This window comes from Odontomachus brunneus, unplaced genomic scaffold (genome assembly GCF_010583005.1).
Source record: "Odontomachus brunneus isolate Ranch 3 - 2012 unplaced genomic scaffold, Obru_v1 Obru_scaffold_041, whole genome shotgun sequence".
In the NCBI taxonomy this organism is placed as follows: Eukaryota; Metazoa; Arthropoda; class Insecta; order Hymenoptera; family Formicidae; genus Odontomachus; species Odontomachus brunneus.
Genome location: NW_022639491.1, coordinates 511,654 through 527,176, shown reverse-complemented (window position 1 = coordinate 527,176; position 15,523 = coordinate 511,654). Strand labels below are relative to the sequence as shown.

General features: G+C 48.3%; 1 protein-coding gene across 1 annotated transcript in view; it reads right to left on the bottom strand.

The window, feature by feature from the left end:
• The window catches only part of LOC116844388 (steroid receptor seven-up, isoforms B/C), a 335,737-nt gene that overhangs the window by 226,717 nt on the left and 93,497 nt on the right, over positions 1–15,523 (bottom strand). The window contains exon 3 of the mRNA XM_032815851.1: positions 1,177–1,307. Coding sequence (XP_032671742.1) covers positions 1,177–1,220 — 44 coding nt within the window. The 5' untranslated portion in view covers positions 1,221–1,307. The remainder of the gene's footprint in view (positions 1–1,176; positions 1,308–15,523) is intronic.

Here is a 15,523-nt window from a genome sequence, read left to right as displayed (position 1 = left end):
TCTCTCTCTCTCTCTCTCTCTCTCTCTCTCTCTCTCTCTCTCTCTTTCTGTGCTTGCGCCGAAAATCATGTCGCTTTCTAAAAATAGCCGACGCCTCGCGCATATCGCCTCGCGATTCAAAGACTTGCCGTCATAAATCGTCGATAACGGAAAGCGCGATTCGGTTGCGAAATTGCCCGGCGCGATAAAACAGGCGCGAAAGCGCCCACGGAGGCGCATCCTTCCGCCGACATCCTGACGCGGCTGCGAGCAGCAGATCGCGGAAAATATTTCGCGCGATACGGGAACTCGAATTTATCACACGCGCCGTTTTAACGGTTAACGCCTTTAAAAGGAAATTACATCCAAAGTAATATCCGCCGCGGCGAGTATTGAATTCGGCGCGTTTCATTACCATTACGTGATTTAAATTTATTATCACCCGCGATCTCTACCTCTCTTCCTCTCCCTCTCCCTCTCTCTCTCGCGCTCTCAACATCGGACTTTAAAACGCGTCAACCCGGCGACGCGCATCCGACGCACCGACGCGCTTATCCGCTCTTCTCTGCAAATCGCAGCAGCGATCGTGTGTGTACAACAATAATTATATATTGTCGATGATAATTCGGCAACGCGCGCGAAATTAAAAATTTCATCCAAAGAGCCAGCCGCGAATTAATTACGATTCATCTTGTCGGTGAACGTTTCAACGTACGAGCCGCGTGGCATTGCTCCTTCTCTCGTGAAGAATCATTAATTAATGTAAATAATGAACCTGTATATGCTGGCTGGTAACTTTATATACTGCTCGTGCGATAAATTTACGTTGAAGAGCTGCAAAAGTTTCCCCGTGATCGCGCAAAAACAGGCAAATACCGATATAACGCAGCAAATAAGAAGATGCATGTGACACATGTGCGTAATAGAGATAAGAAATTTTTCAACGAAGTAACTGATACGCGGACGAGAGAAATTTCTCGCGCGCGTCGTGCGACGAAGACTCGTGCAGCGAAGTGTCTTCTTCCCCGATGCAATCGAGACGCCGCGCTGCTTCGAAAAGCTGGTCGCGATAATCGATACGCAAGAGAGGGAATTCGATATCGTTCTATCTACTCCGTTGACGTATAGTCCTCGGAAAAGGTCTCGCGCGAACTTGCTGATGCGGCGTATCGCGACAATGAACCCGGCGATGCTCACCTGGCTTTTTCGTGGAGATCGCTCGAACGGTGCTCTCGTGTCATCGACTGCTCTCTCGTCACCTCGCACAGTTGCCCATTTCCCGGCGTTGAACTTTTGATACTTCTGTAGTTCAGCTATGTAGTTCACCTCTGTAAAACAAATAAAAATCCAAAATCGTATAAGTTGTCGTACATAAAATCGTCATTGTCGTCGTTAAAACATTGAGTAGCACACGGAGAAAATATTGTAACAGTATTGTATGACTACATCAAAACTACATTTCTTTTAACAATATCTTTTTGTAAAGCCGGGCTATACTAAAATTGCAGTATAAATTACAATAGAAATAGTATTTCTAGGAATTTGACGTGATACACGATATAAAAAAAACATTTAGTTACAATATTTTTATAATAAAAATTCATATGTATAATGTTTTTCAAGAAATATAACGTAATTCCAGTCACAATTTTGTATGGTCCAAAATTACCAAAAAGTTTTGTCATAATTTTTACTACAATATCTTCTCCGTGTAGGATAGATTAATATGTTAACTACCACACATACGTTGAATTCACGTATAACTCACACCAAATTCAGGTGCGTCATGTCGATGATATTTTGATAGTTTTCTATTTGATATTTTTCTAAATATTTATAATTCAAAAGTCATTCCTCATTGAAAAATAACTTCCAATCAGGTAAATGAAACAGATGGAAAAGTTCCTGCGAAAACTCATCTAGATTAGCCGACGTGGCAGACCATATGTTAATTATAGAGCTATGTAACATTAAATAAAACAAAACAAGGAAAAGAAATGGGAAAATCGCGATATAACTGGAGCATATCGCGCTTTCTTGCGAAGCACGACAAAAAAAGAGAAAGAATGAATGAAAAAAGCGATGTCAATCCTTTCGACTGCATTACCGGCGCACCACAACGAGCTGCCGGCGACGCGCATCCTCGACATCTATTAATTTCAGGTGTCACACGCGTCCTGTCCGGCTGAAAGATAAATGAAGTGCATCCGTAGGCGCGTTCCGAGCGCGCGGTACAATATTTAGATAACTGTTCGCTTTGAGACGTCACGGCTCACGAGGCAGCCGCCAGGAAGGCACCGCAGGACGAGATACGTCCCCCCAAGACGATCGTCCTCGCGAAGACGAAGGAGGCGTGACACGGAGTACACCGGCGAGCGAAGTCGCGTCTCGCACGCGTCACTCTCCGACGCACTCTTCGCTCTTTCATCGGTGGCGACAAACTCGCGTCGTCCTGGCCGTTTTCTCTCAACGTTTCCGGCAACGCGCTCGTTCCGGCCCGATAAATAAGCGGCTGAATGGTCTCCGCTCCGCGAAGGATAGGCGCCTTTCTCCGCGAGATATGATTGATCGCGCATCGGTCTCTCGCGCGCTCTCGCTCTCTCTCCCTCCCCCCTCTATCTCTTTCTCTCTCAGATAACGCGCCGGGTAATATTATTATATTCCGATGTATGTGGCGTCGGCGATTCCGCGTCGACTATCGACAGACGCTTTGAATCGGCCGGCCGCTGGCTGGAAAGCGCCGCGACATAATAAGCCTATTGTAAGGAGTTCGATCCACGCGCCGCGCGGACAATCCTTTTCCTCTCCGTCTGCCTGGCGCCGCGGGAAATCGATCACACTCGAGAGACAAGCGAGCTCAGCCACGAGGAACAGAGAAGAAGAAAGATTGAGAGAAAGAAAGGGAGGGAGGGACAGAGAGAGAAAGAGGCACACTCAACCGTTGTCTCGAATCGATACCATGACTTTCTGCGATAAGCGGGACGGGCGATCGCCGCGACGACGAGAAGCCGAGCAGCGGAGGATCCAGAAAAGGAAGCGTGTCCCGACAAGGAAGATCCAGCGAGGATCGCGACGACCTCGGCTACCTTCCCGGATGACCTCGCGAGATTCTGTCGTCTGGATCGTATTGCGGTAAATACGTTACGATATTGGCCTGCGGTGTTTTCGAATCGGCGCGGCGAGGGAGCCATAGGGGGAAGACAATGAGAAGGATCGAGAGCGGGTTGCAGGACGAGAAGAGGCTGTGGAGGAAGGAGCGAGACAGGCGGAGGGAAAGGACGAGCGCAGGCCGTAACCGTGCCGCAGCTATTTCTGAATCTTTAGTCGGTTTACAAGTAGCGGGGTCACGGGCCGCCCCATAAAGAAGCATGACTTACATTGCTGCTATGTGGGCGCGCACCACGAAAGTCTGCCATCTATCTCCGAAGGTTGCCCAACCTCCCGCCTCTGGATGCCCATCCGTTGTTCCACCGTTCCGCGGAAGAAAGAAGGCAGAAGAAGCAGAAGGAGAAGGAGAGGAGAAGGAGGGAAGAGAGCAGTGTAGAAGAAGCCGAGGCTTTGTGTCGGGCCAAGGGATGGAGAGAAAGAGAGAGACGAACAGTCTGATCCAACCCCGCATAGCATCGTCGTCGCGACCGACGCATGGATAGTAAACGACCCCGCCGATTCTTTGCGCGAGATTCTCACCGATTTACACTCCCTCTTGGTGAACGCAATCGAGATTCTTCCTGTACGACGATATTGACGCGACAAGAATAACTTTCGCGTTCACGCTACTCCGAAATACGCCGCGACCAGAATCGCACTTATACCTTAATTCTTCCGACTTCATTACATATATCCTACGGTAAGTTTGAAGATTTATTTCAACATTGTTTAACTTGTTTCTTCATATAATTATATATGTAAATTCTCAGAAAAAATAGCGTGTTTGAAAAGGTTGATATTTAGTACCGGTCTGCGATCTTCGCGTGAGAAAAATAATTAAGAATCCAATTTATGGATATCAAAGATTGTTAATTAGGAATGATGGAATTTGTGAGTTGTAATCTTCGCCAAATGTAATGAAAATGAAAGAAGTACCGTTCTTGAGAGAATACACTGAAACTTGTTCGCCAACTTCCGCAGTCGCCAGTCGGAGTCACCCTCAGCGAACGTGAGGGAATACGAAAGCGCGTGCACAAGCGTTCGCGGGAGGTAAATAGACACGAGGCGCGAGGAAGTCTTCGGTCAATAGTCCGAGAGAGGAGAGTTGTTCGCGGGAGCAAGCGAGGGAGGACGAGGAATCTCCTATCTCGAGAGGCGCAGCCACGCCGTCTGCGCGGAAAGAGAAGCGAAGAGAAGAGGCGCGAGACAAAACGGGGAGATCCTCTCTCTCGTGGCGCGCCGGACGCTGCGCGACTATAAGGAAGAACCTCTTAATCGGGGACCCGGACCTCTGCAGGGCATCGAGGTCTTACCCTCGTGGCTCAACCAGCAGCGGTGTATCTCGACGGTGCTGACCCCCAACCCCACCACGCCAGCGGGCCATCATCGTCGATCACCAGCGGAAGAGGAACGCAGGCCTCCGCAGGCTTCTCGGTTCACTTCCCATCGGCTTTGCCCCGCATTCGTGTAATCAGTCGACGATGACCCTTCAGTGAGACCCACAGAGAGACCGCGTACGTACACCCAAGGCGGTCGTGCGTCGCGCGAACGGACTCGTGCCGCCTCCCGAGTCTCGATTAAGCGCCAGATGCGCGACCCGTGCATCGTATACGTCGCCGAGATCTGCTGAGTAGCAGTGGCAGCGCTTAGCGGTCTGTCGCCGTTCGCGAGTCGTATCTTTTCAACCGGATCGACGACCGGATAGATGTCACGTGCGATATTGTCGCGATCTCGTACGAAAAGCCCTGATTAACACTTTACGGACATATCTGTGGAGCTTTAGCCAACTTGAGATAATGTTCCTTTCAAAGAGCGCAATCAAGTATCTATAGGCCACTGACCCAGATTCATGACTAAAAAGTCTTGAAACCATTTTAGTTTAATATAAAGTTTATGGTGAGTAGATTATAAATATGCGAGGTGGTCGGATCTCAGATTCCAGAGATATGGCTCATTGAAAATTCCACCTTCACGAAATGTTAATTTCAAGGTGCATCTTACGCCAAAACTACCTCAACCCAAGATTTAGAAATTTCGTTGGATACCGTGAAAAAATCTATAACCAAATACTAATTGACTGTACTGTCAAGTGACAAGTCTAATTAAAATGCGATTGTCGCATAGTTCAACGCACTGGGAGAGCACTGGCGCCATTTCGTGGAAGTGGAATTTTCAATGGGCCATATTTCTGGAACCTGAGGTCCGACCACTTTAGTATTTGCATATTTGTAATCTACGTATCATAAACTTTATTTTTAACCCAAAATAGTTTCTAGCCAAAACTTTTTGGCATGGTAAAGAACGTGTTGAGAGAGTGAAACGTTTCAATGAGGTGAATTAACATAATTCCTGTGCAGTACTATTCTTTTACATACGTATAACATATATACGTATTACATACATACGTAAAATTTCATGTGTGTCAATAAACTTAACAGACTTTGTGTGTCTTGAATTCAAGGCAATACACCTGTTATGCGTTCATAACCCGACGAAGCGCCCGACCGATCGTTTCATCTCGCGAAAAAGCGCATGGCGAAATTCGCGTCGGCCACGTAACGACGTCTCGCGGCTCGCAGGGGCTTCGCCATTTGGAAAAGTTTGCGATCCTTTTTCACGGGGACCGTGGACGACGAGCTGCGTCGGTTTCGCGACAGATCGAGAGGATCTCCCTCGCCAGTTCGGCGAGCTCACTCCTTCTCCTGAACCCTTTTCATCGTTTTGCACATATATATATATATATATATATATATTTTTTTTTTTCCGAGTCGACCATGAGGATGGAGGAATTCCTAGCTACCCCCGACTACCTGCACCGCGTCCGGCTCCGTGACTTTTTTTAATCCCGTGCCGCCGACTCGGTCGACTTTTTCCTTCCGACTAATTCTCTACACCGAAGCCACCCTCTCTCTCCTCTGCTTTCGCCCCACCTCGAGAGCTCGCCTCTTCCGGCCCGCGACGGTCGCATAAATATCTCGCGGAAGATGCCTGTCCCGCAGTACGTAATAAAATATGCTGGTCCCATCGTAAATTCCGGCCGAGATATAGGTATTTGCGGAGCGGTAGACTAAGCGGAGCACTATTTCACCGGGACAACGACGCCTGGACGTGATCGATATGGACAGGAGGTCGTTGAGGCAATCAACGTTGATTCTCTCGCGATCGCGAGCCATGCGCGTCTTCAGATTCAGATTTGCGCGCCGCAAATAAAACATCGTTACGATTCGCGTGAATTGTTGGATGCTCGCATTAAAACTAGCTATTGCGACGGAAGATTTCTCTCAAAGCACCGCGTGATAGTCGACAACTTCTCAAAGGGGGAGGGCGGGGGGGAAAGGCGAAAGGTTACCCTAAGAAAATTACCCAAGTGATGATCTTATTCACTAATTTTCATCGTCCCCCAATTCCCCCTCCTCTCTTTCCCTCTCCCTCCCTCTCTGTCATGGGTCTGTGCTCATTGCTATTTACGCGCTCGTTTTTCCCCAATAGCGCGCGCCTCCTCCATAACGCGGGAATTACACGAAAGTGCCACCGCGGGGCGGTCGCCGACGGGAAGCAACCGCACGGTGGCACGGTCCGGTGGATGTACAATGTGCCGGAGAGACCACGAAGACAACAAATCCATCATCTCCGGTGGGAGAGAGGCTGAAAGGGCTCCGTCGGCAGCGCACTCTGTGTAATTGTTGCCCCGGCCCCCGGTGGCCCGGTCTCTACCCCGTGCCATCCCCGACGGGCTGCTGCCACTCTCTCTCTCTCTCTCTCTCTCGTTCTCTCTCTCTCTCTCTCTCTCTCTCTCGCTCTTTCACCCTCAACCTCTCCGTTTCGTCGTCGTCATCATCGTCGTGGCCTCGTTCGTCGTCGCGATGGTGGTCGTGCCTCGACAACCACCCCGTTTATTACCAAGTTTTACAAACGTTTAAAATATAACCCGCGAGACACGGCCGGGGTACGCTGTGGAGGAAACGAGCGAGGGGAAGGAGGACGGAAACGGAGGGTGAGGGAGACTGGTCGCGGAGGAGATGGGGGATCAAGGGGGGCCGAGGGGGTATCGGAGATATAGCGGTGTTGTGCGGTGTTCCATTGTTCATCCACCACGACACGTGCGCGCGCTCGCTCGTGCGCGGCTTTCGCTCTCTCGTTGCTGCTCCGCTTTCGGACCTCTCTCTTCCACCCTGTTTCTCTTCGTCCATACCTCCAACCGCCCTCATCCCGTGCGCCTCTTCTCTCTTTCTCTCTGTCGCATTTACATCGAGCATTACGTACGTGCCTTCGCGCGATGACACGGGCCATTGAATACCCGACTTTCGTGCTCTCCTCTCATCTCCTCTCCTCGCGTTCCGCCCTCGCGCACGGACCAACGACTCTCCAACCCTCTCTCAAACTGCCCCCGCTTCCCCGTCGCCCTCTGGCCCGCCTACCTACCGCTCGCAAACAAACGTGGACGCAAAAGAAGTATCTCTGAATGAGCGGTACCTACGGACACTATGAAGTATCCCTGTTATTAGCATCCACTCTGTGCGCGGCCACGAAGCGAGAGCCGAGCGGTCATTATGGAGATTGAAACACGGTTCGAGCAACGCGTTCGTTCCGTCTTTCCTTCTTACCTCCTACCCTTCGTCCAGCTCGTTTCGTTCCCGTTCGTTCATTCGAGGTCGCGTACGATCGCATGTGAACAGATATAATCGCACGACGACGATGCGAGAAAATGCTCGCCCTCGGCAACGGCAGATTTCCCGATAAACGATCTGAGATCTGAGAGCGATCGTTCATAGTCATTGAACTATTGAAGTATCATAAATCTTTCCACGGATGCACAGTCTTGAAAGCTAATATTCCCCTGCCCCCTCCTTATATTAATTCTCTAGACATCAATTTCTCTAGACGCAATTCAAATCATTGCGGAAAAACTCGCCAGATTCTCCTTGAACATCAGATATGATGGGGATGGGTATGAGCTGAGCTCACTGAAGCTCACCGTTTAGAAACAACAGCTCTATTTATGTCTAGTTTCTCGACACAAACGATTTGCCCGACGCTTACGCGATGCTTCTTCTCACGCATGAGGCACGCGTGAAGCGAGGGCGGCGGCTAGGAAAAGAGACCTGATAATAATGTGATCCGTCAACGACGATACAGTGACGTATACCTTCGTCACTGGTCAAGAATGTATTGATTGCACGCTTATTCCAGCACCGTGCGTCGCTCGTGAATGTGATTTTTCCGCGCTGGAGCCTCGCAGTTTCAGAAATCGCGATGTCGCGAGTGGACGCGTGGCCAGGTCCTTGCGGACGCGAAGGAAAGAGTGAGACGGAGCGAGCTCGTCGAGAGCCCATGACAGCCTAAGGATCCTTCCCCAGGCTTGGACACGCAATTAACCGCCGGCTACACTTCCCCGAGGGTGAGCGGGGCGAAGGTGCAGAGATTCTCAACCGACTAATCCGCGACGCGATATTGGATCCGGCCGGCCGGAATACCTCCGGGGCCTTTTCGCCGTCCGAGAGAGACACGGCCGGCCGGGACTCGGCCGCGCCGAGATACCCATCCCCATAAAAGCTTCCATGCATGTCAAGCATTATACGACCACGTTACTATTAAATACGTCAAAGCCCCGTATGTTTATTGCATATTGGATGCCGTGCACTTCGGCTCGCCCTGCCGGTCCCCGTAACCCGAACCGATCGCCATTGTCGGTGAGGGACTCGCCTCTTGCGGACTCTGTCTTCCTCTTTCCCTCCTTCCCTCTCTCTCTCTCTCTCTCTCTCTCTCTCTCTCTCTCATTCTCTTTCGCCGTCGTCCCTTACCTCCGACCCATCTTGACACCGAGGCCCTTCGTCCTCGACGGAAATGACCTCGGTGCTGTCTCCGTGCGACGCGACACGGCGATCGCTGCTCTTGTCCACGATCTCGCACGTCGATGCGTCGATAGAAGCCCGAGGGCTGTAAATTATTTCGCGGCGTCCAGCGCGGATTACGCGCCCCAAAATATTCATGCGCGCTCCGGTCTCCTCCGGCTCTCTTCTTTCCTCGCTCTCCGCGAGGATATCGAGCGAGCGAGATACCTCTACGCTCGTCCCCCTCCCCCTCCTTCCCCTTCCCGTCCTTCTCCCGTTTGTTCAGTCAAGGCGCAGAATGATTATCATAATTTTTACGTTCTTTGTATCCTTTAAGATTAACCGCGAAGGACACAGTATGGTATCTTCCTTCGAAGATACTTTAATCTCTCTGATCTGGAAAAATGCTATTTTTATCATCGTCGTTCCGTAGCGAGAGGGACGAAAGAATGCGTTCGGGCGGCGAGATTCGCTTTGCAATGCAAGCCCGGAGGAAATAAGTAGCAATGATTTCAGATTTTTGCTCGAAGCCTACCTCAGCTCGAACATCTCACGGACACATCACAGAATATGTGTGCCACAAGATGCTATTCATTTATATTTCTATATATTTTTGTTCATAGTACAAAGTTCCCTTTAGTACAGTAAAATGTAGAGCCATATGATATAACAATTAAAATAAAAGATTTCATTCAGTTCAATTACAGAGGACGTAGCTGAGAATCAAAAAGAAGTTTTCTTGAAATTATTTTATTTCTGAGCGAGCTAGAAATCAGTGCTACTCGAATATTTATTATTTTTTTTTGTTTTTATTTTCCACATTATCTTAATTTTTATGTACTCGGGCGCGAAATATTAAAAAAAGAGTGAAAAGATGATGCGCTCTCAATCTCTCTCCCTCTCTCATATCTCCCCGCCGACTCGAGAGATATCTCGACGAAATGCGGGTAAGCGCGGACACCCCGCCGTGGTCGGTGCCGCGGGGCTTGATCGAAAAAAACGCTCGAGCCGCTCTTATTATTCAGGATTTCGGGCCGCACGACGAAGATACGGTGAATTATGCATGGTCAGTCCCCGCGACGTCGCGCCGCGCAGCGCCACGCCGTGCCGCGCCGCGCCCGGCTCTTTCCCATGCATACCATGCATATGCTGGGTGATAGATGGATGTGTCAATTTCATCGGGGCCCGGTATCGATACCGCCAGGGTTATCTTCATCGACTCAAGATTATGATACGCTCGCTCGCCCGCGTCTAGATGCGAGAAGGCGAGTCATATTCCCTGGGGCGATAAATCTGCCGCCAATACCGACGTGCAGCACGGCCGGGGCGCGCTAAATCCGCGAGCCATCGCGCCAGCCGTGAACGTCGTTATCCTACTTGGGGATTTTTTGCAAGCGGCACCGTAACGCACCGTCGAACCCGCGGGAGAGTGAGTGTCATTCTCGTCGCGAGGTCCGCGCTGCAGGGAAAAAGAGCGCGGAGCGTGAACGTGCCGTTTTATTAATCCGTCTAACACCGTACGAAGCCGGGCTCTTTGAGCGTTGCATCACGTTGCGTGCATTGCGAATATGACAGATATTCAATGGGGCCTTTGTGACCTGTGTTAGCAGTCGTTACTTGTAAATCTTGCCTTAGGTGTAATACTCAGATTTGAATTTAAAAGTTGGATGTGAATTTCTCAGTTGAATTACACAAGCAGACGTGGCATATTTGCAAAAGTTGTTATAAATTTCTTCCTTTCTTTCTTTCTACATATGACTTGACTGCCATTACCTGGGCCGTACGCCATTCGTCGGGGTTGTAAATTAACAAATTGACAAATCTAAATAAATAAATCGTGCAGAATTCAAATGACATACAACTCTCAACACGGTTTTCGATACCAGTATTGGTACGCCGCTTTGGCACTCATTACAGAGTTATAAATTATTCAGCGGGCGAGCGAAAATACATAGATAAAAATCTCTTTATATCAGTTTTTGAGGCGTGCAGCCGTGTGAAAGTGCATGTTCTCGGCGCGTCCGATTTTTAAGACATAAATCGTACGTGCGATACTCTGGACGGGTAGAACGATCTCTGTCTGTGGAGGAGCGAGAGCTGCCCCGCCGCTCCTTCTTCTCTCTTTCTCTCTCTTTCTCACTCTCTCTCTCTCTCTCTCTCTCTCTCTCTCTTCCCCCCCCCTTCTCTTTCTTCCTCGTCCTCGAGACTACTATCGTAAAGTCGAAGCTTTATCACCTGCCGTCATCCGCCCGCGACGTAGATGAAAATCTCCCCTACCTCGGCGGCGTTTTTTTTTTCAAAGGTCGCGACTACTTGTTAAACGCCCGCCGCGCTCTCTCCACTTACGCGCCACACTTGCGATAACATCGACGCCGCCGCGACTGGGCTATCTCGATTTTGTTTAATTCTTCTATTCGGATGCGTTTACATTAGCGCGGGCTTCCGGGGAGCTTTCGATCGGTCCCGCGCTCTTCAATAGATCCTAATACAACTCCAAATTTTATTCGAATTATTGGAAGAAAATTGATCTTTAATGCGAGCATTGTATTAAAAAAAAAACAATGATGAATAATTAATATAAAAAAGTGATATCTATAAAAAGTGAATAAAAGACGTATTTAAAAACATAATGATAGATAAATAGTACAAAAACATGAATTATACATCACGAATGACATGTATCTCGTTATGGAAACATTTCGAGCTTATGAATACCCGTCAACGGTCGTGCGAAACTTCGCGGCGATTCTCTCTCTTTCACTCTCTGGTGCGTTTCCCATTCTTCTGCTTCTTCTTCTTCTTCTTCTTCTTCCTCGCGACCCGACAAACGCTTGGTTGAACGCGTCAACGCGGATTACAGCACGCCCAAAACACAATGACAAGCTTCTCGGGACCCTGCGACGAGGTCAGGTCACTCGTCGGACGGGCCCTACGAAGGGCGCGCGCGCGTGGTATCCTCGATACAAAGTGGTCCTCCTCGCACGGAATATTCAATGGAGCAAGAGAAATTAGAGCAGGGCGAAACCGACCGTGGCCATTAATCGGCTGCGTTTCCCTAACGCTCCGAGATCGATAAACTTCGCTACGATTTCGGCTGGCGAACAGGCAGTTGCAAAGAAAACGAATATTCACAAAAATTATTATAAAAAGTGATATTTATGTATTTCACTGAAAAAAAATATATGACATTAATTTAATAAAGATTCTCAAATCTCCATATTTATACTAAGAGAAAGTATATCAAAAAAGATAAAAAATATTTATACCAATAATATAATTATACTTAAATTTACATCCTTTTATTTAAATCAGATAAATAATTGCTTTCACAAAAAGCAACTATTTGAAAAATGTATATTTCCTCACTTGAAAAAAAAAGTTTTCTCAATATAAAAATATTGGTATATTGGTATATTGTATATTGATGCAAGAGCAAATACATTATTATTAATACTCACCGAGTAAATATATTTTACTTTTCAGATATTTTTTCTCTTAATATATACATGTCAAAGAATAATGAATTCTTGAAACTCTGAAACAATGGAAAATCCCCGTTAAAAAGAAACTAACAAAGTTCCGTGCAAAGCAGCCTGTAATTAATATGTTTATTTCTACAATAAAATTATAAAGTAAATGTGCATTCCCGACCAGAGCACGTTGGCGACTAAATGAGAAACAGCCGTCAAAAATGCAGCTGCGCGAAGCTCTCATTAAAACAACAATATTTCACACGTGGCTGAATATTTCGCAATTTATTTCACGTGTTTCTCCTTCGATATATCCCGCGCTCGCATATTACAAGCGAACGACGTCTCTCACTTAATCACCCTTCTCGTTTCACGCGTGTTTTCAGGCTGTCGACGTCCTCTCCTCGCAATCGTGTCAGGTGAGACGTACCTGACATGCAAGAAGCCATTTCACGTCTCGCATTACTCTAAAAAGACGAAAAAAAAAGAAAAAAATCCTTATTCACACACGTAATAATCGTTTATCGTACGGCGGTTTGTCTACGAACAGCAATCCAACTGCGACCCGAAAAACACTGTATAACGGCACGCCCGTACTTGTCCTATTCTGTTGCGTTTCGCTGGGGTAGAAGACTCCCAGTCACACTTGCATACGTAATAATGGCATAAAGCCGAGGGGTGGCCCGGTGCCTTTATGCGGGAAATTCACTATAAAGCTGGCAAAATCACCGACAACCGTCGACGCGGAGTCTCACCCCTCGGGCCGTGCCGGCATACGAAATCCAAATGGTCATCGTAAATAGAAAATCCGTTTTTTCCCCTGCCGGTAAGCGCGAGCGCGCGAACGCACCGAAAGTACCGGAGTTTATTCATATTATGTCGCTGCAGCGCGGTGTGTCGGGTGGACGAGCATCAGCCGAGAGCTTTTCGTTAGGGGCTGCCATATTCCCCCGGTCGTTCGCTCGTATTTTGCACCCGCGTAAAACATCCGCCACCGCGAAGTCGTTATCGTTTACATACCACGCGCGCACAAAAGAGAGAGAGAGAGAGAGAGAGAGAGAGAGAGAGAGAAAGAAAAAGAGAAAGAGAGAGTGAGGAGGAGGAGGAGGGAGGAAGAAGGTTTATATCCCTTACTATCTCGCGCCCATTTTAGCATGAGAATTCGGTATTACTCGAGTAATTTAGTGTCACTGTTCGGACGGACAATTATCTGGGTAACGATTCGAGTAACTTATTTTGGGCATTTTTCAGCGGGTCCACATTGTGTTGTGAGCATTATTTGCATATCGGGCGATAAGTTTACGACAAGTTCGTTCACTTTGGATGAAAAGCGTACGCGTCTCATTACCGCGACAGAGAGTGGGATTGTATATCCTTCCTTGTCACGGAATTCCATCCCGCTAACAGGAAAGAAAGAGAGAGAGAATTTTTCTCTACCCTTATGTTTAAAACGGCTTGTGAGCGCGTGTCCTTACTTTAATCCAAACCCCCTCCATGCTATTCACACTCGCTACTGTCTGTATAAGCGTGCAAACGTATACAGACTTTAATTTCCGCGATTTCCCATCCCTCCATTAATCTGGCAGCCGTCATATGAATTTCCATCCCACAAGTAGCCGGCGGACATGCAATCTTCTTTTGATTTTTGGGTCAACCGACGTGTTAAACCGTATACCTTCGGAAGCTCTTTCCACAGTTTAAGATATTTCTAGAATATCACGGCTGAGTGGTATGAAAGTGTACGAACAAATTATTGCAAAATTATCCCAATATAATTACGACAGCTTAACGAATTAAAAAGACGCAATGAACCAAAGAAACTTCAAAACGGCGTTGATTAAACTTCTTTTTGACTAAAATAATAAGAATTAATCAATCGTCATCGTATGTAATCACGAATAATTTCATCGATTGATGAAATTAATCAGCGTATAATCAATCACATCAAAGGTTGATTAATATTTAATTTCGTCGATCGATCAACGGGATGATTTGTGATTTTATATCTGACGATTGATTATTTCTCATTATCGATTTGCCGATTGATTCAATCAAAGAAAATTTTCATCGATTAATGCCGCAACATTGCTCCAGGACGAACAATGTTCCTCATGTCCGTTCCTAATTTTTCTCGCGTGCGCTGTTTGATTCTCTCAATGAAATGAAGCGATATCTCGAATCGTCACGACGACCGATGCGTCGCGGAACTCGCGATGAGGGTGGCTGACGAAAGGAGAAAAACAGGGACAGAGAGAAACGCGGAGAGAGGACCGGTGGGAGGGGAACGGGGCGGAGAGTGAACACCGTGTAACGTGGAATTAATTTCCATAGCTCGTCGGGCCGGGATCCCAATGAATAACAATAAAGCGAGGGCATACGATACGCCACACGGCCTACAACCCGAGGCAGATCGTTACGCGCGACATTAACTTTCGGCTTAGCCTCGTTTATGCAAATCCCGCCGGGCATCTGTTTTCGCCTGCACTCCGCGAAATGCGTTTTTCGCCGGTCGTATAACCCGCCCCTCCCCCCTCCCCCTCCCTCCGCACACGTCTGCCCGAGCGCGCGCTTCGCGGTGGCTCCGTTTATTTTATTGCGATTCTTTTTCGCCGCCCGACCGGCCGGACCATCGTCGTCCGTTCGTCCGGGACGACCACCGGTCAGTCCTGACGTCATCGCCCCTCTTCTTCTTCTTCTTCTTCTTCTTCTTCTTCTTCTCCATCATCTTCTTCTTACCCCACGGGCCCTTCCCCGTCCCATGATGCGCTCGCGGGCCCCGCGCGCTCAGGGACCCCGTGCATTCCCCGTCGTCCGTCGTCCTGAGTTCACGGGTTCAGACAGATGCGAGCTGAGCGCTAACGAGAACAATTAGGAGTTCCACTTTGCGCTCTCTAGGCTCTCTCGGTTCCCTCTAAAAATAAACACGGCCACTTAATGGCTCGCTCCGTCATAACTCGCGCAGATGCGCGAGCCCGTCTTATATTATTCCCACGAACGGCCCCGCGTTTCTCCGAATGCACCACCAAAGTGCCGTCAACCTCTCTCTCTCTCTCTCTCTCTCTCTCTCTCTCTCTCTCTCTCTCTCTCTCTCTCTCT